Source organism: Acomys minous (assembly GCF_964271855.1).
Source record: "Acomys minous genome assembly, chromosome: 2".
Lineage (NCBI taxonomy): Eukaryota > Metazoa > Chordata > Mammalia > Rodentia > Muridae > Acomys > Acomys minous.
In genome coordinates this window covers 7,525,461-7,552,414 of record NC_140484.1, presented here as the reverse complement: position 1 = coordinate 7,552,414, position 26,954 = coordinate 7,525,461, and the positions used below count along the sequence as shown (strand labels likewise).

Here is a 26,954-nt window from a genome sequence, read left to right as displayed (position 1 = left end):
ATGTGTACACACGCACACAGGTGCACATACGCACACACAGGCATACAAATAGATGCTTAAAAAAAGAAAAATGTGTCAACCCTAATTTTTCTGGAAGTCAGATTAGGCAGGCTTAGCTGCTAAAGATTTAATGGAAAGTGCAGTTTAAGGGCAAGAGTGAAGGGAAAGCTGATAGCAACCATTTTTATTTATTGTATGTCTTGGTTATTATTTTTCTATTGCTGTGTTAACTGTATGACCAAGGCAACTTACAGCAGAAAGCGTTTATTTGGGATGTAAGTGTAAGAGGGTTAGAGTCCATGGCTGTAATGACAAGATGCATGGCTGCAGGCAGGCGTGGAAGTGGTGCGTGGCTCCTGCACTTTGATCCACAAGCTTAAGGCAGAGCTAACGTGTCATGGGCTTTAGAAACATCAAAGCCTGTATGACACACCTCTCTCCAACAAGGCCACACCTCCTAATCCTTGCCAAACACTTCCACTACATATGTATGATTGTTTTGCTTGCATGTGTGTTAGTCTCCTATGTTCATGCTTGATGCCTACAAAGGTATTAAATCCTCTGGAACTGATGGTGGTTATTAAGAATTGAACTCAAGTCCTCTGCAATTATAAGTGCTCTTAACAGTTGAGCTATGGGGCCTGGAGAGATGGCTCAGTGGCTAAGAACACTGTTTTTCTTAAGGACCCGAGTTCAGTTCCCAGCACCCATATGGCAGCTCACAGTTGTCTGTAACTCTGGCTCCTGTCTGGGATCTGACACTTGTGGAGTTACAGCTTCCTTTAGGTGTTCCCAGGCCTGACTTGAATAGATCTCCAGAACAGGCAGAAACAACCAAGGAACGTCTAGAAACAGTGTCTACCTAAGATTCCATTAAGTGTTTAGACTGATTGAAGCTTTGTTAAATAAAAATGGGTTCATCTTACAACATATTGTCAAGTCTGCTGTTTTTATTCTTCAAGAATAATTGTTTGTTTTGTTCAGGTGAGGAGGGTTTTCTCACTCTGTATCCCAGCCTGTTCTGGAAGTCCCTCTGTATGTGGATCAAGTTGGCCTCCAACTTGGCTGTAATCCTGCTTCTGCCTTCTGTGTATAATATAGATGGCTCCCTCCATGTCAAGATAGAATAATTTTATTTTCCATGTAGTCTTGTATAGCCCAGTCTGGCATAAAACTCAGGATCCTGCTGCCTCAGTGCTAGAGCCTAGGCCCATGGGGAAGTTGCTGCAGTCCTTCCTCTGCCTTCTGAGCACCAGAATTACAGGCCTGTGCTCATACCCAGCTCAGAGTAGAGCTGAATGTCTTTTCTTTATTAAATATCTAGCATCCTTTAAGAGTTTTTGTTTTAGTATATCAATAGGAGTAATTTTTATGAAGATATTTAACTTTTTTCCCGTGATTAGTGAATTTTGACCCCTGCCCCCCAGACAAGGTTTCTCTGTGTAGCCTTGGCTGTCCTGGACCTGCTTTGTAGACCAGGCTGGTCTCGAACTCACAGAGATTTGCCTGCTTCTGCCTCCCAAGTGCTGGGATTAAAGGCGTGCGCCACCACCGCCCAGCTAATTTTGACTTATTTTTAAGTATGTATGTGGGCACAGGTGCCAGTGATAGCAAGAGGCACTAGGTTGCCCTGGAGCTGGAGTTACCGTGGTTATGAGCCAGCTAATGTGGGTGCCCGGGACTGATCTCAAGTCTAGCAAATGCACTATGCTTTTAACCATTGGCGGTTCTCTAGTTTCAGTTGTCATTTAAAGTACTTATACTCACTTGATCTTTTAGCTTTTATTCAGAAATCATTTTGACTTTACAGAAAAATTTCCCTATGAGAGCAAATGCTTGTTTTTTATTCATTGTACTGTTTAAATTATACACCTCAAATAAGGTGTGTGCATCTCTTGCCTGTGCCTTTAGTGTGGACTTTGCGAGACAGGAGTGTTCTTATAGTCATCTCATATAGTTATCAGTTTGCATAAGCTTTACAATATCACTTTCTCCCGTGTTTTAGTTATTTTAATGACCCAGAGGTGTTCCTGATAGAAACGCCACCATACAAGATCCAGTTTATTGTTAACTTTTAGATTTAATTGTCATGTTTCTTTAAGTTCTCTTAATCTGAAACATTCAACAACTTTCTTTTTTTTTCTTTAAAAATTAGACAATTTTATACACGTATGTATGTAATTTTTTTTTAAAAACCCCATTATCTTTACCCTCACTCCCACCACAGAAAGAAGCCCTTCTTCTCAACAAGCACTCCAAGCAGAGGCAGAGGCAGGCAGATCTCTGTGAGTTCAAGGCCAACTTGGTCTACAGAGCAAGGCCCAGGACAGTCAGGGCCCTTAAACAAATAAAAGCCTGTCTCAAAAAACCATAAAGATAAAATAAAGTTAAATGTTTTTTTAAAACATGCCTTATAGCTGGGCATGCTGGTACATATCTTTATTCTCAGAACCGGGAGGCAGAGGCAGGAAGATCTCTATGAGTTTGAGTCCAGCCTGGTCCGTATAGCAAGTTGCAGGCCAGCCAGGGCTACCTAGTGTGAAGCCTGTCTCCAAAGAAGTGCCTTATAATTGTCTCTCCTTTTGTGATTCTGGTAGGCTGCACCTGTATAGAGGGTTTTTCATAAGTGGTTTAACATGAGAATGCTTGGGAGTTTAAAATACATACACATTCAAGAAGGTTAATAATAATGCAAGTCTAAATTCCTAACACTAGCGTGTATAATTTCAGTATACATTTTTCATATACTTCTATGAGTTACCAATGTAGGGTAGCATAGTTACTCCTATTAAACTAATAGGGAAAAGAGCAAAAGAATCAAACTATCTGAGCCAGTGGCTGAGTGGGTAAAGTGCTTGCAGTGCAAGCATGAGACTTGACTTTGGATTTTAGCACCATATAGAAGAGGCCTTCTCCGTGTGTCTGTAACCGCAGCACTGGGGCTAGAGTAGATTGTGTGCAGCTGCTGGCCAGTCAACCTAGCTGAAACAGTGAGCTGCAGGTTCACTGAGAGGCCATTTTTTCTAACATTTATTTTTAATTTTTATGCATTGGTGTTGGGCCTGTATGTATGTCTGTGTGAGGGTGTCAGATCTCTGGAGTTATAGACAGTTGTGAGCTGCCATGTGTGTGCTGGGAATCAATCAAACCCAGGTTCTCTGGAAGAGCAGTCAGTGCTCTTAACCGCTGAGCCGTCTCTCTGCCCTTGAGAGGCCATCTTAAGAGTTAGGTGAGCACCAGGTGGCGGTGGCACACACCTTTAATTAATCCCAGTACTCGGGAGGCAGAGGCAGGTGGATCACTGTGAGTTCTAGGCCAGCCTGGTCTACAAAGCGAGTCCAGGACAGCCAAGGCTACACAGAGAAACCCTGTCGTGAAAAGCCAAAACAAAAAAGGAAAAAAATAATTAAATAAAAGTTAAGTGAGCAAGAGAGGAAGCCATCCACATGTTAACTTTTGTCCTCCACGTTTGTGCATGGGTGTACACAAACACAACACACACAAAACTAAGGAAAAGGAAAACTGTAGCCAGGTGTGGTGATGTATGCCTAGAATCTCAGCCCTTAGGAATCTGAGGCAGCAGGATTGCAAGTTAGATACCCTGTACTAAAGAGAGGGAGACCAACCAGGGCTGTGTACTAAGACCTGGCTTCAGAATCGAACAAACAAAAACTATCTAAAATCCATATAAGGATTAAACTCAGTGGGTAATTACAGCTCTGCTGATACTTTTGCTCTATACTTGTGATTTAATTTCAATATTAAGGGAGTATGTTTAAAATTTTCATTTAAATCCCAGGATTCAGGAGACAGAGGCAAGTGGCTCTCTATAGAGTTTGAGGCCAGCCGGGTCTACAAAGAGAGTTCCAGGATAGCCAGGGCTATTACATGGAGAAACTCTGTCTTGAAGCTGCCTCCCCCTTCCCCCCAAAAAAAACCATTTAAAATTTTTAAGTAGATTCAGCAATTTTAAAATGACTGACTTTTATATGAACTAATATGTACTTTTTGAAATTTTACAGTGGGCAGAAATGGGTCTGGAAAAAGCAACTTTTTTTATGGTAAGTATAAATTTTTGGATTTTAACTATATGAAGACTCAAGTCTTTATAACCCATCTTTAAATGGTTTATTAAAATAATTGCTTTCTGACATTGTGTCTACGTGAAAGCTAAGGAGTCATACCTAGTTAGTGTAGGGCTAGAGTATGAGGAGCTATCTGGGTGTTGTCCTCAGTGTGGCCTCGGGAGACAGGGAACACTTGTTCAGTTATTATTACTGTAGTAATGGCAGTGCATATCAAAGATGGATTCTGAAAAATGATAGAGCAGTGTAGGAAAAATACTGATACCATTTGAAGATGATAGAGTTTTCAACGTTCTAAGGATCAAAATGTATTTAAGAATAACCTTCCTTTGTTTACAATTTTTTTGAGAAGAAAAAAATTATCAGAGCAGGACTGTATAAGGCGGGGTTAAAATGTCAGCTTGTAGAAAGCAGGGTTTAGTAGGAGTTTCTGTCTCTTTACACATGTATGAAGGACACAGAAAACCCTGTAAAGTGGTGATCACAGAGCAGATTGAAGTAAAGCGCGCATCTCAGAGCACCAGGGAAAGGAGGACAGTTTGAACGCACCCATCCCACGTGATGATGAGGAACAACCTGTCTGTAAAAGCACACAGCATCCTGCTTGAGTGCGCCCTCTCACACTGACTTGGTATTTCAGAGATCTCTGGGGCAGGCCTGGGCCAGAAGAGCTGAATAGCGTTCCATGTCATGGACGGTGCTCCATCAGTGAGGTGTTCTGTGTGGGTGGTAGGGCTGGTTCTCACAGAAGTGTGCTGTAAGCAGTGCAGTGGAAGCTGAGAATTTGAAACAGTTGCCTGTATTTCTTAGTTTGTAGAAACGTGTTCAATTGTAGTGTCCAGCATTGTACTGTTCTTAGGGACTACTACCTTGTGTGGCCTGTTGCTTGTGTAGTTTGTTGTTACACAGCACATGGCCTTATAGTACTGACCTAATTAGTCAGTTACATGGATAATAGGGCTAGACCTGCCTTCTGCTGCTTCTCTCTCTCTTATGTTTCAGTGGAAGCTTAAGTTTTTGACATATAATCCTCCTACCAGATTATTCTAACATACTGGAGAATTGTCTGCAATCATTTTGTGCATGGGAAACAATTTAAATTTATCTGCAGTGTTTATTACCTGACAGGTCCTATCTGATTGGGATGTGGGGTTGTGAATGAGCTGTAACTCCTCCTTTAGGATGTGCTGATAACCTTATGTTTGTGTTTTTAGCAATTCAGTTTGTTCTCAGTGATGAATTCAGTCATCTTCGCCCGGAGCAGCGACTGGCTTTGTTGCATGTGAGTGAGACTCCTTAAGACATTATTTTCTAACGTTAAGCATCATTGTCAATCCTTCCTGTGAAATAAAAATGACTGGGCGTGGCCGCTCACTCCTGTAATTGCAGCTCTGGAAAGAAAGGCTGAAGCAGGATGAGTTTTTGGCCATTTAGGGCTTTCATAGTTGCAGGCCAGCTTGAGCTGCAGTGTGAGATCTTACCTTAGAAGAGGGTTGGGGAGACAGGCCTGGAAAGATGGCGCAACGGTTAAGAGCACAGCAGTTAGGGGACTTGGCTATGTTTCCAGCACATACATGGTGGTTCACAAATGTCTGTATGTCCTTCTGGCCTCTGTGTACCAGGAGATCACAGGGTGCTTAGACACATATGCAGGCTAAACAGCCATGCACACAACGGAAAAAATGAATGCATCTTTGAAAAAAGTTCAAGTTATAGATGCTTTGTGAACATGATGTCTTAATTCCTTATGTGTCCTATTCTGTTGTAAAATTCAGTGTACTACATCAGTGCCAGGTAAAAGCCTAATAATGTCATAATGGTTAGAAGAAAGTTATATTCTATTTTTCTATAAGAGCCTTTTCTGATTTTGTTTTTTCAAAGTTGTTGTTGTATGTGTGGATGTGTGTACATGTGCCAAGGTGTATGCACTATGAAGACCAGAGGACTTTGGGGAGCTGGTTTCTTTCCTTGTGGGTGTCTGTGATTGAACTGATGTCAGCAAGCTTTTTTTTTTTTTTTTGAGACAGGGTTTCTCTGTGTATTCCTGGCTGTCCTGGACTCACTTTGTAGACCAGGCTGGTCTCGAACTCACAACGATCCACCTGACTTTGCCTCCCAAGTGCCGGGATTAAAGGCATGAGCTACCATGCCCGGCCTCAGCAAGCTGTTATGGCAAGCACTTGTGACCCTTCTTGCCAGCCTTTGTTTTTGTATTTTTGAGACAGGTTTTTACTCTATTGCTCAGGTTGGCTTCTTACCTTGGCCTCTCAGGAGCTGGAATTTTAGGGAGCCACCATTCCTGGCTTTATAAGTTTCTTTTAAATTTTTATTTGTGTGTATGTACTCATGCCATATGCCTGCCTGCCTCTCTGTAGATGCATCAGATGAATGCAGGTGCTTGAGAAACCAGTGAGAACATTAGATTCTTTGAAACTGGATTAATAAGTGGTTGTGAGCTACCCTATGTGGGTGCTGGGAACTGAGCCTGGGCCTCTGCAAGATAGCAGGTGTTCTCAACCACTGAGCTATCTCATCAGTCCATTTACATTTCTGTAAGAATGCTATCTGGCAGGGTTCCGTGGATGGGACAGGATAAGGACAAAGAATTGCACATTCGGGAGCTTTAAGATAGACAGCTGGGCCAGCTTGGTGACCATTACCAGCTAGGCCTGGTGGTGCACGCCTGTAATCCAGCATTTAGGGAGTGAAAGGCAGGTAGATTTCTGTTAGTTTGAGGCTAGCCTGGTCTACGAAGCGAGTCCAGGACAGCCAAGGCTAAGAGAAACCCTGTCTTGGAAAGCCAAAAACCAAAACAATAAACAACTCGAGGGCATAGAGAAATAACCATGCTAACCAAATGAAATCTGTATTTGTATTTAGTACATCTTCTTTCCAATGTGAAAAGCAGTATATTCAGGGCTGCTGATGTAGTTCAGTGGTAGAATGCTTGCTTAGCATGTTTGAGGCCATAGCTTTGACCCCTCAGCCCCACTCCAGGACTAGAACAACAAAACCTGTGAGAAAAGCTGTTTATAAATTTCATAAGGATAAGAATTATAAATGGGTATAATGAGACACCACAATTTAGCTTGTTTAAATGTTGTATGTAATTGATTTTAAGAGCAGATAATGATTGCACAGTGTCTCTAAATAAATAGTGTTTTTAAGCCGGGCATGGTGGCATACCCCTTTAATCCTAGCCCTAGGGAGGCAAAGGCATGCAGAGTGCTGTGAGTTCGAGGCCAGCCTGGTCTACAAAGTTAGTCCAGGACAGCCAAGGCTACACAGAGAAACCTTGTCTCAAAAAACAAACAAAAAAGTGTTTCTTCAGTTTATGAAGTCCTTCTCATCATTGACTTTTCCTTCCTTTGTTTTGAGTTTGTAGCTCAGTAATCAAAACTGACCCAGCACAGGATGCTCTTTAGGCTTCTCAGCTCAGCATGGAAAGAGCTAATCTGTGGTGGCGCTGTTAAAGCCCAGTGTCACGATCAGGTGCTTTCCTCTGTATTGTTCCACTGCGTTATTTTTTGAGATAGGGCGCTCGCTCAGTTTGGAGCTCATCAGTTGTATTCAATTAGGCTGCTGGCCAGTGACCTCCTAGGTACCTTTGTCTGCCTCTGTTTCCTGCCCCCAAATACTAGGGTTCCAGACATGGCTGTTGTGCCCAGCTTAAATGTGGGTGCTGTGGTTAAAAACTCAGGTCCTCCTTCTAGCTTTGCTGGCACTTTACCATTTCCAGGAAATAATGTAGTGATTTGGTACAGTGAAGGATACCGGAGCTGGGTAGATAAGATTGTAAATTATCTGGACTTGGTATGGAGTTGTGTCAGACTGTCCTGAATGTGACACTAAACATCATCCTCCTACCTTAGTGTCCCAGATGCTGAGATTACAGGTGTAGCGCACCATGCCTGTCTGTGCTAGATTATAAAATGAGTTTAAAGAGGTACAAAAATGCCCCGTAAGTGATAAACGCCCCGCTCTTTTCGTGTTACAGGAGGGTACAGGTCCTCGTGTTATTTCTGCTTTTGTCGAAATCATTTTTGACAATTCAGACAACCGGTTACCAGTAAGTGAGAATTAATTTTTAATTCTTAAAAATTATGTTTTGAACATTTATAATATAGTTCTTGCTAAAGTAAATAAGTAGTTTGTGGAATTTGTTTAAATTTTAATGAACAGTAGTAAAGAAATGATTATGTAAAATAGGTGTAAGAAAAAAATTTCAAAGTGTTCACATGTTGAAATTTTAAAATATTTATGATCAAGGACTTTAAAACGAACTTGTCAAAGAAGTTGTCTACTTATCTGTCTTTTCCTTAGATTGATAAAGAGGAAGTTTCACTTCGAAGAGTTATTGGTGCCAAAAAAGATCAGTATTTCCTAGATAAGAAGATGGTCACGTAAGGATTTTTCTTGTTTAGTTTGTTACAAATGTTCACAGAAATACGATGGGTTCTCACCAGAGCTTCGGTGTGAACCTACAGGCCCACTTTTCTTTGCAAGATGATTCAGTTTTCCACATAGAGTTCTTAATTCTGTTCAATTTAGGAGCTAATTTGGTTGAATATCATTGGGTCCTTTAAAATTATTTATCTTGAAATTCTCGTTGTTTATTAACAGGAAAAATGATGTGATGAACCTTCTTGAAAGTGCTGGGTTTTCTCGAAGTAATCCTTATTATATTGTTAAGCAAGGAAAGGTAAAATGATCTTATATCCTTTTTAGATAGAGACTATTTGTCATGATAATGGTCGATTCCTGAATGATTTTTGATATATTGCTTCTAATTGTTAACGTTGGAACAAGAAATTAGGCATAACTATCTTTTTTTCCTTTTGTGTTGAAGTTAATGGTTTTCATGCTGCTATGAAGTACCAAATACCTGTAGACCAGTCTCTGGCTTCAAATTCCCAGAGATCCACCTGCCTCAGTCTCCCTAGTGCTGGAATTAAAGGCGTGTACCACCACTAGGCACCTATGTTAAGTTCTACGTTGAAAGAAGCATGTCAGCAGATTAAGTGGATCTTGTTCATTAGTGACCCAGTGAGGTAGAACTCACTGGGAGACATTGGCTTTCGGAAGCTACAATTATCCTACCTAAGACTCTTATTGTTGGGTCCCAACCCGTGGGAAAAATTGAATCAGGGTTCACCTGAAAGAGGGAGTGGGGATACAGAGACTCGAGAAATCACAAATCAAGTCAGGAAATTTCTGATCAAGATTCACTTTATTGCCAACTAGCAGGAGCATATATAGGGCAAGGTCAATAGGATCTATTCTTACCTCACTCACCCTAGCCCCCGGCCAAGAATGCAATAGCCTGAATCACTCCCTGTAGAACTTCCTAGTTCTCTGAGTAGTTCCTTGTAAGAACTTCCTAGATCCTCTGGGCGGTTCCAAGTTGAGACTTTTCTACTTCTTTCAAAGGTAAATAGTCCAAGGATGGCCTAGAACACAAGACCTTGTGGTGAGGTAAAGGTCAGCAACTCGAAGGTCACAGCATACAGCCTAAGCACAGGATTTCTGACATGGCAGAATTTGGCACGGGTCCCCACATATTATAAAAGTTCTATGAAAATTATTTGGAAAAAAAGTACTCTGTTAGCGAGGTTGTGGTGTGTGGCACACGCCTTTGATCCTAGAAGTTTGGAGGAAGAGACAAGCAGATCTCTGAGCTCTAGGCCAACAAGTTGCAGGATAGCCAGAGCCACAGAGAAATGCTGTCTTGAAAACAACAACAACAACAAATACTACTTAAAAGTATTATTCCATTTATCTTGTTACAGAACTAAAATATTAAAAGGCTTACATTGGGCACTGGAGAGATGGCTCAGAGGTTAAGAGAACTGGCTGCTCTTCCAGAGGTCCTGAGTTCAATTCCCAGCAACCACGTGGTGGCTCACAACCATCTATAATATGCTCTCTAATGCCATCTTATGGTGTGCAGGCATATATGCATGCAGAACACTGTATATGTAATAAATACATAATTTTTTTTTTTAAGCTTACATTGGAGCTGGAGAGATGGCTCAGTGGTTGGGAACACTGACTGCTCTTCCATAGGACCTGAGTTCAGTTCCTAGCACCCACATGGCAGCTTACAACTGTTTGTAATTCCTGTCTTGGGGCCTCTGACACCCTTCCGGAGACATACATGCAGTCAAAACACCACTGTATATAAAATAAAAATAAATAAATTATTTTTAAAAAAGTTGACATTGTGAGAAACCTACCACAATGCTGCATATTATTTTTCCCTTGAGATTTTTTTTTTTTTATCAGCTTGTCTATAAACTTTGGCTGCTTCCTAATACAATCTCTATCTCAGAACTTACCTTTCATTAGATGTTTTTGTTGGGAATCTTTTTTCCTAGAGTAGTTAATTGCTTTCTCCCAAACTATAGATCAACCAAATGGCAACAGCACCAGATTCTCAGAGACTAAAGCTACTGAGAGAAGTAGCTGGCACTAGAGTGTATGACGAACGCAAAGAGGAAAGCATCTCCCTGATGAAAGAGACAGGTAAACACCATGTGCTATCTAATCTCTGCTGTCAGTTATTTGTCTTGTAGTAATAATAGATAAAAGTGTCCCGGCCTCAAAGATATTTTCTACAATAATTTTCCTGGGTACTGAATGGAGTGTCTTTAGTCTGAGGCAGTTGAAGGTTTGAGGTGTCTAGCACTTCATCTTGGAATGAAGAAGGACTGTGTTAGATAATGAGGCTTTTAACCAAACCAGCTTTTTAAAACATTTTATTATGTATATGGTATTGTGCCTGCATATATGCTTACGTGACAGAAGAGGGCCCCAGATTGTATAATAGATAATTGTGTGTCACCATGTGGTTGTTGGGAATTGAACTCAGGACTCTGGAAGAGCAGACAGTGCTCTTAACCTCTGAGCCATCTCTCCAGCCCCTCTGAAAACTAACTTTTGACTGGAGCTTTTTCAGAAGTGTTCGCAGAAGACAGTGAACTGGGGTGCTTCTCCCTCCACTCCAGATACTGGAGAGTCACTTGTCGTGAGGTTCTAAATACTTCAGAAAAAGAGATGTAGAGTTCTAGCTTGGTGTCTGTACTAGTAACTATGGGAACCCGACTTTGCTCTTTCAAATGTTGCATCCTATCATCATAATAACCTAAAGTCAGGCAGTTCTAGGTCAAAGTCATGACCTAGAGTCTGACATGACTTTAGACTTGGTATCTCTGGTCCCAAGACTTCCTGTTGCAAACTCCTGCTTTGTTGAGTATGACAGTTACCTTTTATGGCAAGTAAGGTAATGTCATGCCTGGATTATAGTAAGTATTCATTGTACGGTAGCAGCATGCAGTACCCTTAATGAGAAAAACTGAGAATTAGTAATGCCAGTGATCATTTCTATTTCTTTTTCTTTTTTTTTCTTTTCTTGGTTTTTCGAGACAGGGTTTCTCTGTGTAGCCTTGGCTGTCCTGGACTCGCTTTGTAGACCAGGCTGGCCTCGAACTCAAAGTGATCCACCTGCCTCTGCCTCCCGAGTGCTGGGATTAAAGGTGTGCGCCACCACGCTTGGTTCATTTCCATTTCTTTAATGTTGTGGGACAGCACACTGATGTGAAAAGAATGAGGAAACTGAGATGTTTGCCACATGTAAGAGAGACTGTTCGTGTGTGAGTCTCTTTTTTTCAGTCTTTTCTTTAAGAAGCAAAAAGCATCTTGATTGCCACTTTTCACATCTTAAATTTGTCACTGCATAATATCAAAGAAGGAATGTTGTATTCTAGAGGGTAATTTTAATTTATATGTAAGAATTTATATTACATGAAAACTGTATTGAGTACCATTTTCTTTCCATTGTTTTGTTATTTTGAAGAGGGCAAACGGGAAAAGATCAATGAGTTGCTAAAATACATTGAGGAGCGATTACATACTCTGGAGGAGGAAAAGGAAGAGCTCGCTCAGTATCAGAAGTGGGATAAAATGAGGCGGGCCCTGGAATATACCATCTACAACCAGGAGCTCAACGAGACTCGTGCCAAGCTTGATGAGGTGAGCTGCTGCCTATCACATTGGCTTTGTTCTGTGAGCGTGCTAACTTGTCTGCATCTGCACCTTGTAGTGATTTTTAAACAGAAATTAAAAAATGAAAAACTGTGTGTGTGTGTGTGTGTGTGTGTGTGTATTTTGAGATAATTTTACTGTAAAATCCAGATTAGTTGTGACTAGTAAGTGTGGAATTACAGGAATTAACCTCTAACCAGGCTAAAAACTAATAGATTCATTGGTTACTAATTATCCTTGGTTAATGAAAAGGAAATGTTCTCACTCTAATTGTATCAGCAAGTGGTTATTTCAGACCAGATAATTTTTTTTTTGCATTTTTGGTTGTATTTGGTAAAATAATGATGATAATGCTTTACATAAACATTTATTTTAAATTATCTTTGAGTGTTCTATGTAAAGGAAAACAAAACCTTTTTCTTGATAAAATGTTAAGCAGGTGATTACTGTTAGTGTTTCTTGGCAATTGCAAAGTAAGTTTTAAAGTGTATGTTCAGAGTGTTAGTTAGATACAAAATGAGTTAGCAATGGTAGATTGTTTTGTCTTTCAGCTTTCTGCTAAGCGAGAGACTAGTGGAGAGAAATCCAGACAACTAAGAGACGCCCAGCAGGATGCCAGAGATAAAATGGAGGTAAGGGTATAAATAGGCTCAGATTGCTTTGTATTTTCAGTAGTTGAGAACTTTCTGTGCCAGAATTGTGGGATGGTGACCATAAAGGGGAGTGGCAGAGGTGGAATGTTGGAAAGCAGTTGTTGAATTAAGTTTCAAGTGAAAGAAAAAGAAGTGCTGTGTCTGGGTGCAAGCCTAGTTGCCCGAGTTCCATCTCTAGAACCACATAGCAGGGAAAGGCCAACGGATTGCATCAAGCTGTCCTCTGGCCCTCGCTGGCGCTCTGTGGCATGGGCACCCTCATGGTGTGTGGGCACGCGGGTTCACGAACGCTTTGTCAAGAGATGTAGGTGACTGAGAGGTGTGTGTCATTTCCATTGTACATCTGTTTGTGACCTATTTTCTGTCTCTGGGTAGGACATTGAGCGCCAGGTTAGAGAACTGAAAACCAAGATTTCAGCCATGAAAGAAGAAAAAGAACAGCTTAGTGCTGAAAGACAAGAGCAGATTAAACAAAGGACTAAGCTGGAGCTTAAAGCCAAGGATTTACAAGATGAGCTGGCAGGCAATAGCGAACAGCGGGTAAGTTATCGAGGAGGCAGAGAAGATACACAACCTTTGCTGTGGTGGGTGCATGGTTGGGTTTTTAAAAAAGGTTTGCCCCATCTGGTTTGTACTCAAGTATCAAGTTGGTAAGTGCTCTTTTTATCAATAGTTGAGTTTTTTGAGTCATTTTCGTGAGAAAACTTTTTTTTTGCTACTGTGTAAATTAAGCAGATTGCATTTTTACTTTATTTACAGAAACGTTTATTAAAAGAGAGGCAGAAGCTGCTTGAGAAAATAGAAGAAAAGCAGAAAGAACTGGCAGAAACGGAGCCAAAATTCAACAGCGTAAAAGAAAAAGAGGAGCGAGGAATTGCTAGGTCTGAGAATATTCACCAGCAATGAACCTGTTGCCGCATAGTTGTTACCAGTGATCTCTGGATGTTTCCAGGTTCTTGGTGCCTTGTTCAAAGAATTGGAAAAGATGCACACACAAAAAGCAAACAGTAGTTTATTAAGAGCATAGCAAACTACGCGTTTGGACACCCACAGGTGGTTCTCATGAGGTTGCTAAAAGGAGGACCTTACTTGCATTGTTGGAGGTAGGGTAAAAATGCAGCTCAGCCAATGCAGGTGGGTCCCGGGTGGCTAGTGTGCTATCAGGAGAGGGGCTATGTGTGTAGCACAAGCCACGTGGCGCCCTTGCTGAGCTTCTGTAATTCCCGCCTGGCTTCCTCCATAGATAGAGCCCACGTAGCTGTGGGTTAACAAGGCCATAGCATAGTAAGGACATAATCCCAGGCCCGCTTCATGTGACCAGTCCTGATGGTTACTGAGTCGTGTGCTTTTGTTTTCTCTTTGGTTTAGAGATTGGATCTCCCTAAGGATTGTGTGTGCCATCACACCCATGGTGATTGGGTACCTGTAAGGACTAGATTACTGCTACTCAGAAGCCCTAGGATTGGACCACTCTTTTAAAATACTTAATTTCCCTCCAGCACACACAACCCCCACTCCCCACACTCCAAGACAGGGTTTCTCTGTGAGGCTCTGGCTGTCCAGGAACTCACTCTGTAGACCAGGCTGTCCTGGAACTCATAGAGATCTGTGTGCCTCTGCCCTTTAGTGGTGTGTGCCACCACTGCCCCGCTTTTCTTTTTCCTTCCTTTTTCTTTTTTAAATAGAGTCTCACTTTATAGCTCTGGCTAGCCTTGAACTCAGATTTGTCTGCGTCTGCCTCCTCAGGGCAGGGGTTAATGGTCTGAACCACCAGGCCGAGCACCACGTCTTTGTTACTGCGTGTGTGGTTGTGGCACGGTGGATGTGGAGGTTAGAACAATTTAACTTGATTTTCTTCTGCCACGTGAGTTGTGGCAATGGAGCTGATGATATTAGGTGTGTCAGGAGTCCTGCTGGCTCCCAGTGTCTACTCTCAGTTAAAGACCTGAGCTTCTGAGATGAGGTTTCTTTGTTTTTGAGCCAGTCTCATGAGGTCCAGGGTAGCCTCAGCTCATTATAAATGTAAGGAAACCTGGAATTTCTGATCCTCCTGTCTCCACTTAGAAAGTGCTAGAATTTCAGCCATGTGCAGCAGGTGTGTCACAGGCGACAGGGATGCACCCAGGGTTTGCATGCTAAGCAAGCACCCCTACTAGGGTAGCTACATCCCCAGCTTGGATCTGTCTAAAATCCTTAATGAAGGGATTTTTCTACTAGTAATTATGATGTCAAAGTTCATCTAGTGTTGTCTACGGTAAAAAATAGATTTATAAGGAGGTTCATTAACCCCTTCCATTTTTTTTATTTCTGGGGTTTGGATGTGCTTGCCACATATGTGACAATCAGAGGACAACTTTTAAGAATCTGTTTTTCTTAGGCTGAAGAGATGGCTCAGAGGTTAAGAGCACTGACTACTCTTCCAGAGGTCCTGAGTTCAATTCCCAGCAACAACATGGTGGCTTACAACCATCTATAGTGTGACCTGATGCCTTTTTCTGGCCTGTAGGTGTATATGTAGGCAGAGCACTGTATACACAATCAAACAAATCTTTAAACAGACAAACAAATCTTTAAAGAGAAAAGAAGATGAGTCTGTTTTCCTCTTCCACCATATGGTTCCTGAGCCAGCTTACTAATCCTTAAGTCAATTTCAATGTAATTTTTAAAAGAATAGTTTCTGTAGGATTGATAATTATTACAATTAAGTTTTTTTCTTGTGTTTGTCTTGTGTAGATTGGCTCAAGCTACCCAAGAAAGAACTGACCTGTATGCAAAGCAGGGCCGAGGAAGCCAGTTTACATCAAAAGAAGAAAGGGATAAGTGGATTAAAAAGGAGCTAAAGTCTTTAGATCAGGCTATCAATGACAAGAAAAGACAGATTGCTGCTATCCATAAGGATTTGGAGGATACTGAGGCCAATAAAGAGAAAAATCTGGAACAATATAATGTAAGAAACATTTCCTTTTTGTGGGAGGGGTTGTTTTTGTTTGTTAAGACAATGTTTTACTCTGTTGCTAAGACTGTTTCTGTAACTCATTGTATAGCCTAGGCTATCCCCAAACTCAAAGCAGTCTGCTTCTGTCTCCCATATGCTTGGAATTATAGGTGTGACCCATGACTGACTGTAATAAGAACTTTTGTAATAGTTTTGTGAAAGTTTTTTAGATGACATAAACATACATTTTATTTACTTTGTGGTTTGTTTTTTTTTTTAAGTTTGCATGCTTAGAAAAAAATTTTAACCTTATGGATGTGTGTGGAGGTCAAAGAGACCCCTTGTGGGACTTAATTCTCTCCTTCAAATATTTGCTCTGAGAAAATCAGGGATTAATGGCATGCGCCATCATGCCCAACTAAGCATGCTATTCTTTAAATGAACAAAGGTGGTGCTCTTTCAGAGAGGACCACCATAGCTTAATACATGCAGTGTTCTGTCTCTTGGTCTAAATTAGATTTTATGTGTGATGTGCTTGTGCATTCATCCATGCAGTTGTGGAGATTTTCTTCTGCTCTAGGTCCTGGGGACTGAATTCGGGTCTTCTGATTTGCCCACTAAGCCATCTCAGCGGCCCCTGTTTGTTTCTAAGAATATTTAGTCCATGCCTGGGAGTGTTTGTATAGATTGAGTATACCTTATTTTATTCATTTTTATTATTTTATGTGCATTGGGAGTTTGCCTGCGTGTATGTCTGTGCAAGTGTCAGATTCCCTGGAACTAGAGTTCCAAACAGGTGTGAGCTGCCTCATGAATGCTGGGAATTGAATGGATTCTCTGGCAGAGAAGCCAATGCTTTTAACTGCTGAGCCATTTCTCCCACCCCCCAGACCGAGTTTATTTTAAATGTTTTCATTGCTTGGTAGTATGTGTATAATCTGCCTTTATTTTTATTTGTTTAGTTTAGTTTTTCCTGGAACTCTTTCTGTAGACTGTGCTGGCCTTTAAGGCACAGAGATCCCTGTGCCTCTGCCTCCCAAGTGCTGAGATTAAAAGGTGTGGGCCACCAGAACTAGCTTCTGCCTTGAATTTTTAACATATTAGACAAGCCTAAAATGAGTTTATATTTCTTACACATATATTTAAAAACAAAGTATATACTTCATAGTAATTTAATAAGTAATTTTCATTTTCTTATTCTAAAGATTTTTCTCTCAGCTTGCTTCCCTCTTTGTTTCCTTCCTTCATGGGTTTTCTTTTCTTTTTTTTAAGATTTATTTATTTTACTTATTGTATATGAGTGCTTTATTTGCCGAAGAAGAAGGCATCAGATAACATTATAGATGGCTGTGAGCCACCATGGGGTTGCTGGGAATTGAACTCAGGACCTCTAGAAGAGCAGGCGGTACTCTTAACCACTGAGCCATCTCTCCAGCCCCAGGGTTTTCTTTTCTTTCTTTCTTTCTTTCTTTTCTTTTTTTTTGGGGGGGGGCTTGGTTTTTCAAGACAGGGTTTCTCTGTGTAGCCTTGGCTGTCCTGGACTCTCTTTGTAAACCAGGCTGGCCTTGAACTCACAGAGATCCACCTGCCTCTGCCTCCTGAGTGCTGGGATTAAAAGCATGTGCCGCCACACCCGACCATTCATGGGTTTTCAAGACAGGGTTTCTCTGTATAATAGAGCTCTGACTGTCTTGAACTCACCTGCCTCTGCCTCAGTGCTGGGACTAAAGGCATGTACCACTACTGCTTGGCATAGATTTTGTTTTTGTTTTTTGGCATTTATTTAAGGATTTATTTATGTGTTAACTTACGTATTCAAGTATGTTTTGTGTGGGCATCTGCATGTAGGTGTGTGGAGGCCAGATGACAATTTTGGATCCCCTGGAACAGGCAGTGTGAGCCATTGGATCTGGGTACTATGAACTACATTGGGTCCCCTGTAAGAGCTCTCCAACTGCTCAGCTAGCTCCAGTTTCTCCATTAGCTTTGTAACTTACTGCAGAACATTTTTGTTAGTTAAAATAATGATTTTATTTTTTAGTACTTTCTAAAGAAATTAAACATTGTTTATATACTTTAGATAACATTTCATTTAACTTAGAGAACAGAAGTTTTAATTCAGCTTAATAAAGAGCAGACCTTTCTGTGCTGTCTGTACAAATGTGGGTGGGAGGTGGTGGGATTGATAAGAACCCGTAGGAGAGGTGTCCATTAAAGAAAACACCTTTACACTTTGAGACCTGCACTAGTTGGGTATTGGTTTAAAAAACATGGAAACCATAAAATCTTAAAATACATGAACATAAATATTTCTGTGTCTTTACGGTTTTTGTTTTTGTTTTTGTTTTTTGTTTTTTGTTCTTAACCTAAGTGTGTGTATACACACACCCGCGCACACACACTTATCTCTCTTTTGTTGTTTTTTCTTTTATTTTCACTTTATGTTGAGTTTATTTCTGTGCCATAGGTTTTGTTTCTATTTCTTCTGGGATATCTTTTCCTTCTTTGTAACTTCCTTTCTGACTTAGGGAGAATTTGTTTCATTTCATTGAGGCTCAAGTCAGTGTGGCAGGGCTCATGTGTGTATTAACTGAACAGTGAGCTCTGTACGTTTGGTAGTGCGTGTTGAATGCTCTGGTTACCTGGGTATATGTGGTGAGCAGAGAATGTGTATCCAAACTCAACCATTCTCTCTGTAGTTAGGTATGTGCAGCAAAACTCCAGCACTTTGGCCCCCAACTTCGAGTTCAATCCCACTGTTTGGCCTGGGCGTACCTCATGATATCACCGCTACCTGCCAGAAATGGCGCATGTTGATTGCTTCTTTAGACTGACATCTTTCTGATACTAGGGGTTTTCCCTGTGTGCATATTCTTGCTGGCCTGGGCAGTTTCATGGGTGTTCTTGAAGTGAACATGAAGATTTGAGTCTCCAGATTATGTGATTTTATAAGGTTTTCTGCTTCAAGAAAGTAGTGAACCATCTTCATAGTTCATCTCAGATGCTTACAGGAAGAGCACTGTGCTAATGTTTTTGGTGTTGTGCTTAGATTGTTTCTTTTGTGATTGAATAGTGGTTAGAGTTTTCAGGGGACTCAATTGAATGACCACACAGGTGTGTAAATACATCTCTTAGAGTTGGATGAAAATGGGATTCAGGATTCGATCCATGATTTTACATTTATTTACTTGTCATGTTTTTCTACTCTGCTTCAGTCTGGACCCTTCCCACAGATTTACCTTTTTAGATTTGTTATAAATTACACACGTGTTAAATTTCACCTTTGCATGTGCCCAAAGTCTCTTGGGTTGTAACCTCTTCCTGCTGTTTAATTTTTAATTGTACAAAGAAAAACATACTAGGGAACAAACAGTTCAGTGCTGGAATCAGTGACTGGGGAAATGGGCCATAGTGGACTGATCTTGAAAGTGCTGTGCTAAGAAAATGCTGTGCACTCTACGCTAGCAGTAGGAAACACAGCTCAGCTAGGTAGTTACTAAGGGCCTTGTGTGAAGGCTCCACAGATTAAAGTCTTTGCCACCAAGGCTGATGATCTAGCTTAGATCCCCAGTACCCACATGGTGGAAGATGAGAGCCAACTCCTGGGAGTTGTCTTCTGGCCTCCATGTGCATGCTAAGGCAGGTGTGTACACACACACGCACACGCATGCACACTAAATGAATAAATGTTACAGATAGCGAACAACCTAGGTATCTGTGTGGAAATTAGGATAGTTTCAGCTATGTTAGCTACACAGCCCTCTTGATGTAAGGAAAACTATGAAACCACCAACAGCAGTAGAGGACCAGTCCCTAACCTCCCCACTCCCAGCCCACCTTTCTTTTTTGGTTTTTTGAGACAGGGTCTCCCTATGTTTCTCTGGCTGTCCTGGAACTCACTATGGAGTTCTGCTCTGGTTGCCTTGGAACTCAGAGATACATACACCTGCCTCTGATTCCTCAGTGCTGGGGTAAAGTTTGTGCCAGCATGCCAGGGTAATGTATTTTTAACATCAGAAGCTTTAACAATGAAATGTCTTTTGTTGGTTTTGTTAAGTTTTATTTTTCTGTATAATACAGCTTTCATACTTGTCAAATTTAAGAGTTTTCTGTTGGGTTGGAGAGATGGCTCAGAAGTTAAGAGCTCTGACTGCTCCTCCAGAGGTCCTGAGTTCAATCCCCAGCAACCACAGCCATCTATATTGTAATATGGTGCTCTCTTCTGGCCTGCAGGTGTATATGCAGGCAGAGAACGGTATACAAAATAAATAATCTTTTTTTTTTTTTTTTAAAGAATTTTCTGTTACTGGTGCTGTCTTGACCTCAACAACTTTTATGGAAGAGAAACTCCATGGTGGTTCACATGTAAATTATAGTCTGGTGTTTGATAAAGTTTTTGTAGGTTATATTTTTCCCCTTCTAACAGTTTGGGAATAATAGCTTAGATACAGCTCATAGGTGGAGTACTTTCCTAAAATTCTGGGACGTATTAAAGGAATAATAAAGTTTAGATCACCAGTGAACTATATCAATTCATATTATTACTGTTTTATTAAAAAACTTATATGTTTTTTCCATTTCCATTTATTTATTATGTGTTGAGTGTGTAGGCCATAGACAACGTAAGAGAGTTTGCTCTCTATACCATACGACTATCACATTGAGTCAGGTCATCAGGATAGCACAGCAAATGACTTGCTGAACTATCTTGCCAGCCCTTTTTAATTCAGTTTTTAAATTTACCATACAGAGCAATGGGGTTTATTATGGTTTTGGTTTTGTTTTGTATTTTGAGGCAAGGTCTCTTTATATAGCCTGACCGTCTTGAAACTCATTATGGAGACCAAGTTGGCCTGTCTCCTGAGTGCTAGAATTAAAGAGATGTGCTACCACTACTCGCATTGTGTGTGTGTGTGTGTGTGTGTGTGTGTGTGTGTGTGTGTGTGTGTGTGTGTGAGAGAGAGAGAGAGAGAGAGAGAGAGAGAGAGAGAGAGAGAGAGAGACTTTGTTCTATCTAACCCTTCCTCAGTGTCTTCCTCTCTCTTTGCCTATTCCTTACCTCACTAGGTAACTTTCATCTCCATGGCTTGTGTCTCCTGGTTCTGCTTTATGCCAATTGACCCTTTAGAAACTGAGTTTTTAGTGAATCTTTTATGTGAAAGCAATATGTACTAAATTTGATATAAGTAAGTTACACCTTTTTTGTTGCTGTGTAGCCTTGGCTGCCCAGGGCTCACTTTGTAGACCAGGCTGACCTCATAGCAATCCACCTACCTCTGTCTCCTGAGTGGTGGGATTAAAGGCATGTGCTACCACGCCCGACATTTTTTTCTTTCTCTTTCTTTTAATATTTATTTTATTTATACAGTATTCTGCCCCCATGTAATACCTACCCACAGGCCAAAAGAGGACACCAGATCTCATTATAGATGGTTGTGAGCCACCATGTGGTTGCTGGGAATTGAACTCAGGACCTTTGGAAGAGCAGCCAGTGCTCTTAACCTCTGAGCCATCTTTCCAGCCACAAGTTATGCCATTTCTTGAATTTTAATATATTTATCTGCTTTCAGTCAGTATGGATTACATTGATAACAAATTTTAATTTTTTTTCCCGTAGAAACTGGATCAGGATCTCAATGAAGTAAAAGCTCGAGTCGAAGAGCTGGACAGAAAATATTACGAAGTAAAAAATAAGAAAGATGAGCTACAAAGTGAAAGGAAGTCAGTAGACCAAGACATGCTGTGATTTTTACATAGTCTTTGCTTGCTTTCAGTGTCTTACTCCTAATTAAATACTGTTCACATCTGATTCTTATTGATTAGTTACTTGTGGCGAGAGGAGAACGCAGAGCAGCAAGCACTCGCTGCGAAGAGAGAAGACCTTGAGAAGAAGCAACAGCTCCTTAGAGCGGCAACAGGAAAGGTAGGTGGGTCTTCTCAGTCCTCCACCAGCAGCGCGTACAGCCCGAGCTCCTACAGCCCGTAGATGGTGGGGTCAGACCACAGCTCAGACGACATAGGGGCTTATGCAGGCACTTTGTCTTCTGTCTGCTTTACTTGAGTTATAAGGTCCACCTGTGTAGCGCAGCCTGACCTCTAACTCTTGGTCCCACTCAGCTCGCTGAGTGCTGGATTCACAGGTGTGTGCCATCATACCTGCCTCATTGCCTGTGTTATTAATTAAAGCAATCTTGGTTGTTGTATACAAAGATTGTATTTTAAACTCTAGCATCAGAGAACAGCCCATAATAGTGTCATCATCATAACTGAAGTGGATGGGGTGCTGGACAGTATTCAGGTTTAGTGTTAGGTCTAAGAGAGTGTCATACCAGGCTTGTTTCTTGCCAACAGCAATGTCATTGGTGATGCTAATATTTCTCACTAACCGGTTTACAGGCCATTTTAAATGGAATAGACAGCATAAACAAAGTGCTAGATCATTTTCGTCGAAAAGGTATAAACCAGCATGTTCAAAATGGCTACCATGGCATCGTAATGAATAATTTTGAGTGTGAGCCAGCTTTCTATACTTGTGTGGAAGTCACTGCTGGTAACAGGTGAGTTCTTGGGGTTTAGTTTTTGTTTTGTTTTCTTTTTTTTTTTTCCTTTTTTTCTTTCTTTCTTTTTTTGTCTTAACAGTTAGGTGGGTTTTGTTGGTTTTCATTAAAAGTAAAAACAAAATGAGAAAAACCTAAAAACAATTTGATAGTTTTAGTACAGTATGTCTTTCAGGGCCCTCTTATCCTTAGTTCTATATATAACATTCCTTTTCTTTTTTTCTCTTTAAAGATTTATTTATTATTTGTACAGTATTCTACCTGCATGGGAGAAGAGGGCACGAGATCTCATTAAAGATGGTTGTAAGCCACCATGTGGTTGCTGGGAACTGAACTCAAGACCTCTGGAAGAGCACACTGTTCTCTTAACCTATGCCATCTCTCTGTCCTCCATATATAACTCTCTAATTAGAGAAGTAGATGTTAAATACTTCTACTAAACAACCAGAACTAGACATTTATCCTTTCATGTCTCCCCAGTGTACTGGAATGTTCTTCATAATCTTATCGCCAGACAAATTCATTGGGTTGCATAGAAACTGTGAATTGTGCAGTTCTTAAATGCTTATGACACCTTATAGTCTGGTGGTAACGACGTGTCTTATTCTGTTTATGTAGGTTATTTTATCACATTGTTGACTCAGATGAAGTCAGCACGAAGATCTTAATGGAGTTCAATAAAATGAATCTTCCTGGAGAGGTGACTTTCCTGCCTCTTAACAAGTTAGACGTGAGGGATACTGCCTATCCTGAGACCAACGTGAGTCCGACTTAAAGTCTCACTGAGTTGTTTTTATTGTGACATTTGCCTGCTATGTGACAGTGCTTAGGTACTTTACACTGGGATTCCTGGGTCTGTGAGATAAACATACTTTCTTGGCTTGGAGTGTAGTTAGTGCTGGCTTGGGTGGAGAGGGAGAGGTCACAGCCAAGACAGGAAACAAAACATGTGTATTTATCTTCAGAGTGACAGCAGTGGCCTTAGGGATTTGGGGAGAATTCCCCAAGAATCTTGTTGTATAAAAGGACTATGTTGAGGTTTTTCTGGATATGCTTTTAAAATAGTTTAAACTAAGTCAAAGTGTCTATTTCTGTTAGTAGGTATAGACACTTTAATGCCTGCCAGCTTTGATAACTTGAATTGCTTTGAGGTATTTGATCTCAGAATGTGATTGTCAAAGCAAGCTGTCATGCTCTAACACTAAGGCTGAACCTATATTAGGATGATGGGTCGTTGAAGAGAATATTGAGAGTCTTTACTGCTTTAAGACCTATCAGTTTTGCCTTTGAAGTTCTGGGGAGGAAAACAGGCTTACAGCTGTGACGTGAACGAAACTAGGCACTAAAGAGAGCTGGGGAGATGACTCAGTGGGCAAAGCATGAGCTGCCAAGGCTGCCCACCTGGTGGAAGGACAGAACCGAGTCTTTCAAATTGTCTCTTGACCTCTACATGTATGGTGTAGCATATCCAAGCATGAAACATGCACACGCAACATGCCCAAACAGGTACACACACATAAATACTGTAGAGAGAGAGAAGGAGCTTGAGATGTATATGAGAACAGTTGTGCACAGTGCTCTAGTCTCAGTCCTCAGCAGGACAGAAACACAGACAGAAGAGTGGACACAGTGTAAAGCTACTTAAGGTAGCAGGCCAGAGAGTTAGAAGGTGGAGCAGTCTGAGCAGTGACCTCCTTCAGTGGTGACCACATAATTGCTGCTTAAAAACAGCTGCTGGACCACAGTGCATTCCTTCTGCTGTATGGAGCCCTCACTGCTATTCTCTCTCTACTAAGGAAAAAGTCCTGTTCCAAGTTTAGGAAAGAAAACATGGAAATAGTGTGTTTATGTGCTTCTGTGCAGATGGAGGCTAGAAAAAGTCCTCCATCCCCCTCCACCAGAGTTTTTGAGAAAGAGTTATTTCACTGAACCTGGACCTCACTAACTGTCCTGATTGACTTGTTAGTGTACCCCAGTTATCCACTTGTCTCCAGCCTCCCCAGACCCCCCACATCTGCAGTTCTGGGTCACAGGTGTGCGCTGCCGTGCCTGGCTTTTTATACAAAAACTGGGATCTGAACTCAGGTCTTCATGTTTGCACTTGACTCGGATTACCCACTGAGCCATTCTCAGCCTGGAAAATTGAATAAATACTATGTAAGCGTATTTTTCTGAATATCTAACTTAGATGTCTGTCATATCCAGCTAGAACACTGAGGAAATACTAGTTTATACCTTTATTTTTATGTCACATATACTATCTCATTTTTCATATATTACCTCACTCAGTGTTTACTACTTTATTAGGAAGGGACTTTTGTTACAGTCTCGAGCACACAGTAGGTCTTAACTAGGTAAGTCAATCAAGTCCTCCAAAGCACACGTGTCCTAGTGGCAGCAGAGCTAGGAGTTGAGCTTTCCTGGTCAGCTGAAGAGTTGCTCCTGACAGACACCAGCTGTTCAACCTTTGGATACAGAAGCAGAATTTCCATGGTAATTAATTAGAATGATGTTTCTAATATCTTCTGTATGAAAACCACAAATAGGCCATTTGAGCTTATTTTTATTTCATTAAGACATAGATGGCATTAGTAATTCTGCAAACAGTTTTTTGTTTTGTTTTTGTTTTTCGAAACAGTTTCTCTGTTCAGCCTTGGCTGTCCTGGACTAACTTTGTAGACCAGGCAGGCCTTGAACTCACAGCAATCTGCCTGCCTCTGCCACCCAAGGGCTAGGATTAAAGGCGTGCACCACTACTGCCCAGTTTGCAAAGAGTTTTTAACCAACTGTGTATCCATTGCAGGATGCTATCCCTATGATCAGTAAACTGAGGTACAACCCCAGGTTTGACAAAGCTTTCAAACATGTATTTGGAAAGACCCTCATCTGTCGGAGCATGGAGGTTTCAACTCAGCTGGCTCGTGCTTTCACTATGGATTGTATTACTTTGGAAGGTTTGTAATAGTAATTCATTAGTCTTAGGCACACTCTAATAAAACATTTAGCATGGAATGTGTAATCTGTCACTAGAGCTGGAAGCATATTTGGGTTTAGTCATATTTTAAGAGTATTTGAAACTTCACATCAGTTTCTAAAATGGTTTAAGTAAGAGTATAGATCATACTTGTAAGTATAAACATTTGGTCTCTGGCACCACGTGTTTTCTCAGCTGTTACAACAATGAAGCCTATGGACCTTTCCTCAAAAAAAAATTAAAATGTCTTAAATAAAATGTGTTGTATCACTAAGAAACCATTATATTGGGATAATTACCAAAATATTTTTAATATGGATTATTAAAATAATAGCGGAGCTGATAAATACCTTTTTACCCATTGGGGGAGGGGCGAGGGCAAAGGCTCTCAACTGTGTGGCTGTAGCCTGGAACTCATGTAGACCAGGATGGTCTCAAATTCATAGAGATCTACCTTCCTCTGCCTTCCAAGGGCTAGATTTAAAGGCATGCATCACTACACCCAGCTAACTACGAAAAATTCAAATTTGTGCCTTCATTTAAATAATAATTTCCATAGCTGTTTTATTTATAAAGCCACCATGAATGCCGTTAGTGCTACATTTCTCTCTAAGGAAGGTAGCATAAGCTTTTCCTCACTCAGATATAGTTGAACTTACCTGTATAATTCAAGATAAGAATTTTTAATAATGCAGGTTCATTGTCCTTGCTTTTAATTTCTCAAGGTAGCATGCCTGCATAGTTGTCAAACCATATGAATGCAGATGAGCTGTGAACATTATGGCGCTTCATCTCTAGACCTTAATGAGTGTCTCTCAACAAGGACATTCCCAGGACACTGTCTCTTGTCTCCCTCTCTTTTGGGCATTTGGGATGGGATGGGTTCAGGAAATGGGATACAGGGTCTCACTGTATAGCCTTGCATGTCCTGGAACACGCTTAGGAGACCAGGCTGGCCCTGAACTCACAGATCCTCCTGCCTGTGCCTCCCAATGCTAGGATCAAAAGCATGGGCCACTCCTCCTGGCTCCTACCTTTTACCTGTCTTGATATTGACGGAGAAAATGTCCCATTCTTTGGCTTTGTCGTATTAGATTCCAGTTCAGCACCTTGGTGTGACTACTAGGTGAGTGATGTCTGTGTCTTATGTCAGATAATGTATCTCACTATTCATGATGCTTAAGCTGATTGTTAGCATGACTCAGGTAAAGGTACTTCCTTAAAGCTAATAATATGTGGGGTCATTCTTAGGACTACATGAGCTGGTCACAATGATGCACACCCTTATCGCAGCATTCAGGAGGCTGAGGCACGTGGATCTCTGAATTTCAGGACTGCATAGTGAGACCATGTTGCTCTACTATAAATAGAAAAGGTCTACATGTGTATCAGCTCCCCTGACAATTGCTTAAACATGCATTGGTAATAAACATCATTGATTATTTATTAATAACATGTTTTCAAAGTGGTGATTCTTCTCTCATTTACTCAACCTGCTATTTTAGCAAAGAGCCCTCCTCTCAGTATTTTAAGTATTTGTGAATTCTTATTTTAAATTCCTTGTGGTTCCACATTTTTCTCAAATTTTGATGCTCACATCTCCCAAATTAAAGATTACCTATTTCAATATTGAAAAGTAAGACTTTTTTCCTGCTCCAAGGTGGTAGTGCACCTTTAATTCCAACATTCAGGAGGCAGAGAAAAGCA

The 26,954-nt window shown here is 40.9% G+C and overlaps 1 protein-coding gene across 1 annotated transcript in view; it reads left to right on the top strand.

Annotated features, from left to right (window-relative positions):
• Positions 1–26,954, top strand: part of SMC3 (structural maintenance of chromosomes 3) — a 44,502-nt gene that overhangs the window by 5,146 nt on the left and 12,402 nt on the right. The window contains exons 3-18 of the mRNA XM_084772576.1: positions 4,023–4,061; positions 5,300–5,367; positions 8,083–8,154; positions 8,409–8,488; positions 8,709–8,787; positions 10,493–10,610; positions 11,941–12,116; positions 12,680–12,760; positions 13,157–13,321; positions 13,541–13,662; positions 15,515–15,728; positions 21,334–21,437; positions 21,540–21,639; positions 22,113–22,273; positions 22,892–23,033; positions 25,077–25,227. Of these exons, the coding sequence (XP_084628702.1) occupies positions 4,023–4,061; positions 5,300–5,367; positions 8,083–8,154; positions 8,409–8,488; positions 8,709–8,787; positions 10,493–10,610; positions 11,941–12,116; positions 12,680–12,760; positions 13,157–13,321; positions 13,541–13,662; positions 15,515–15,728; positions 21,334–21,437; positions 21,540–21,639; positions 22,113–22,273; positions 22,892–23,033; positions 25,077–25,227 (1,872 nt within the window). The remainder of the gene's footprint in view (positions 1–4,022; positions 4,062–5,299; positions 5,368–8,082; positions 8,155–8,408; positions 8,489–8,708; positions 8,788–10,492; positions 10,611–11,940; positions 12,117–12,679; positions 12,761–13,156; positions 13,322–13,540; positions 13,663–15,514; positions 15,729–21,333; positions 21,438–21,539; positions 21,640–22,112; positions 22,274–22,891; positions 23,034–25,076; positions 25,228–26,954) is intronic.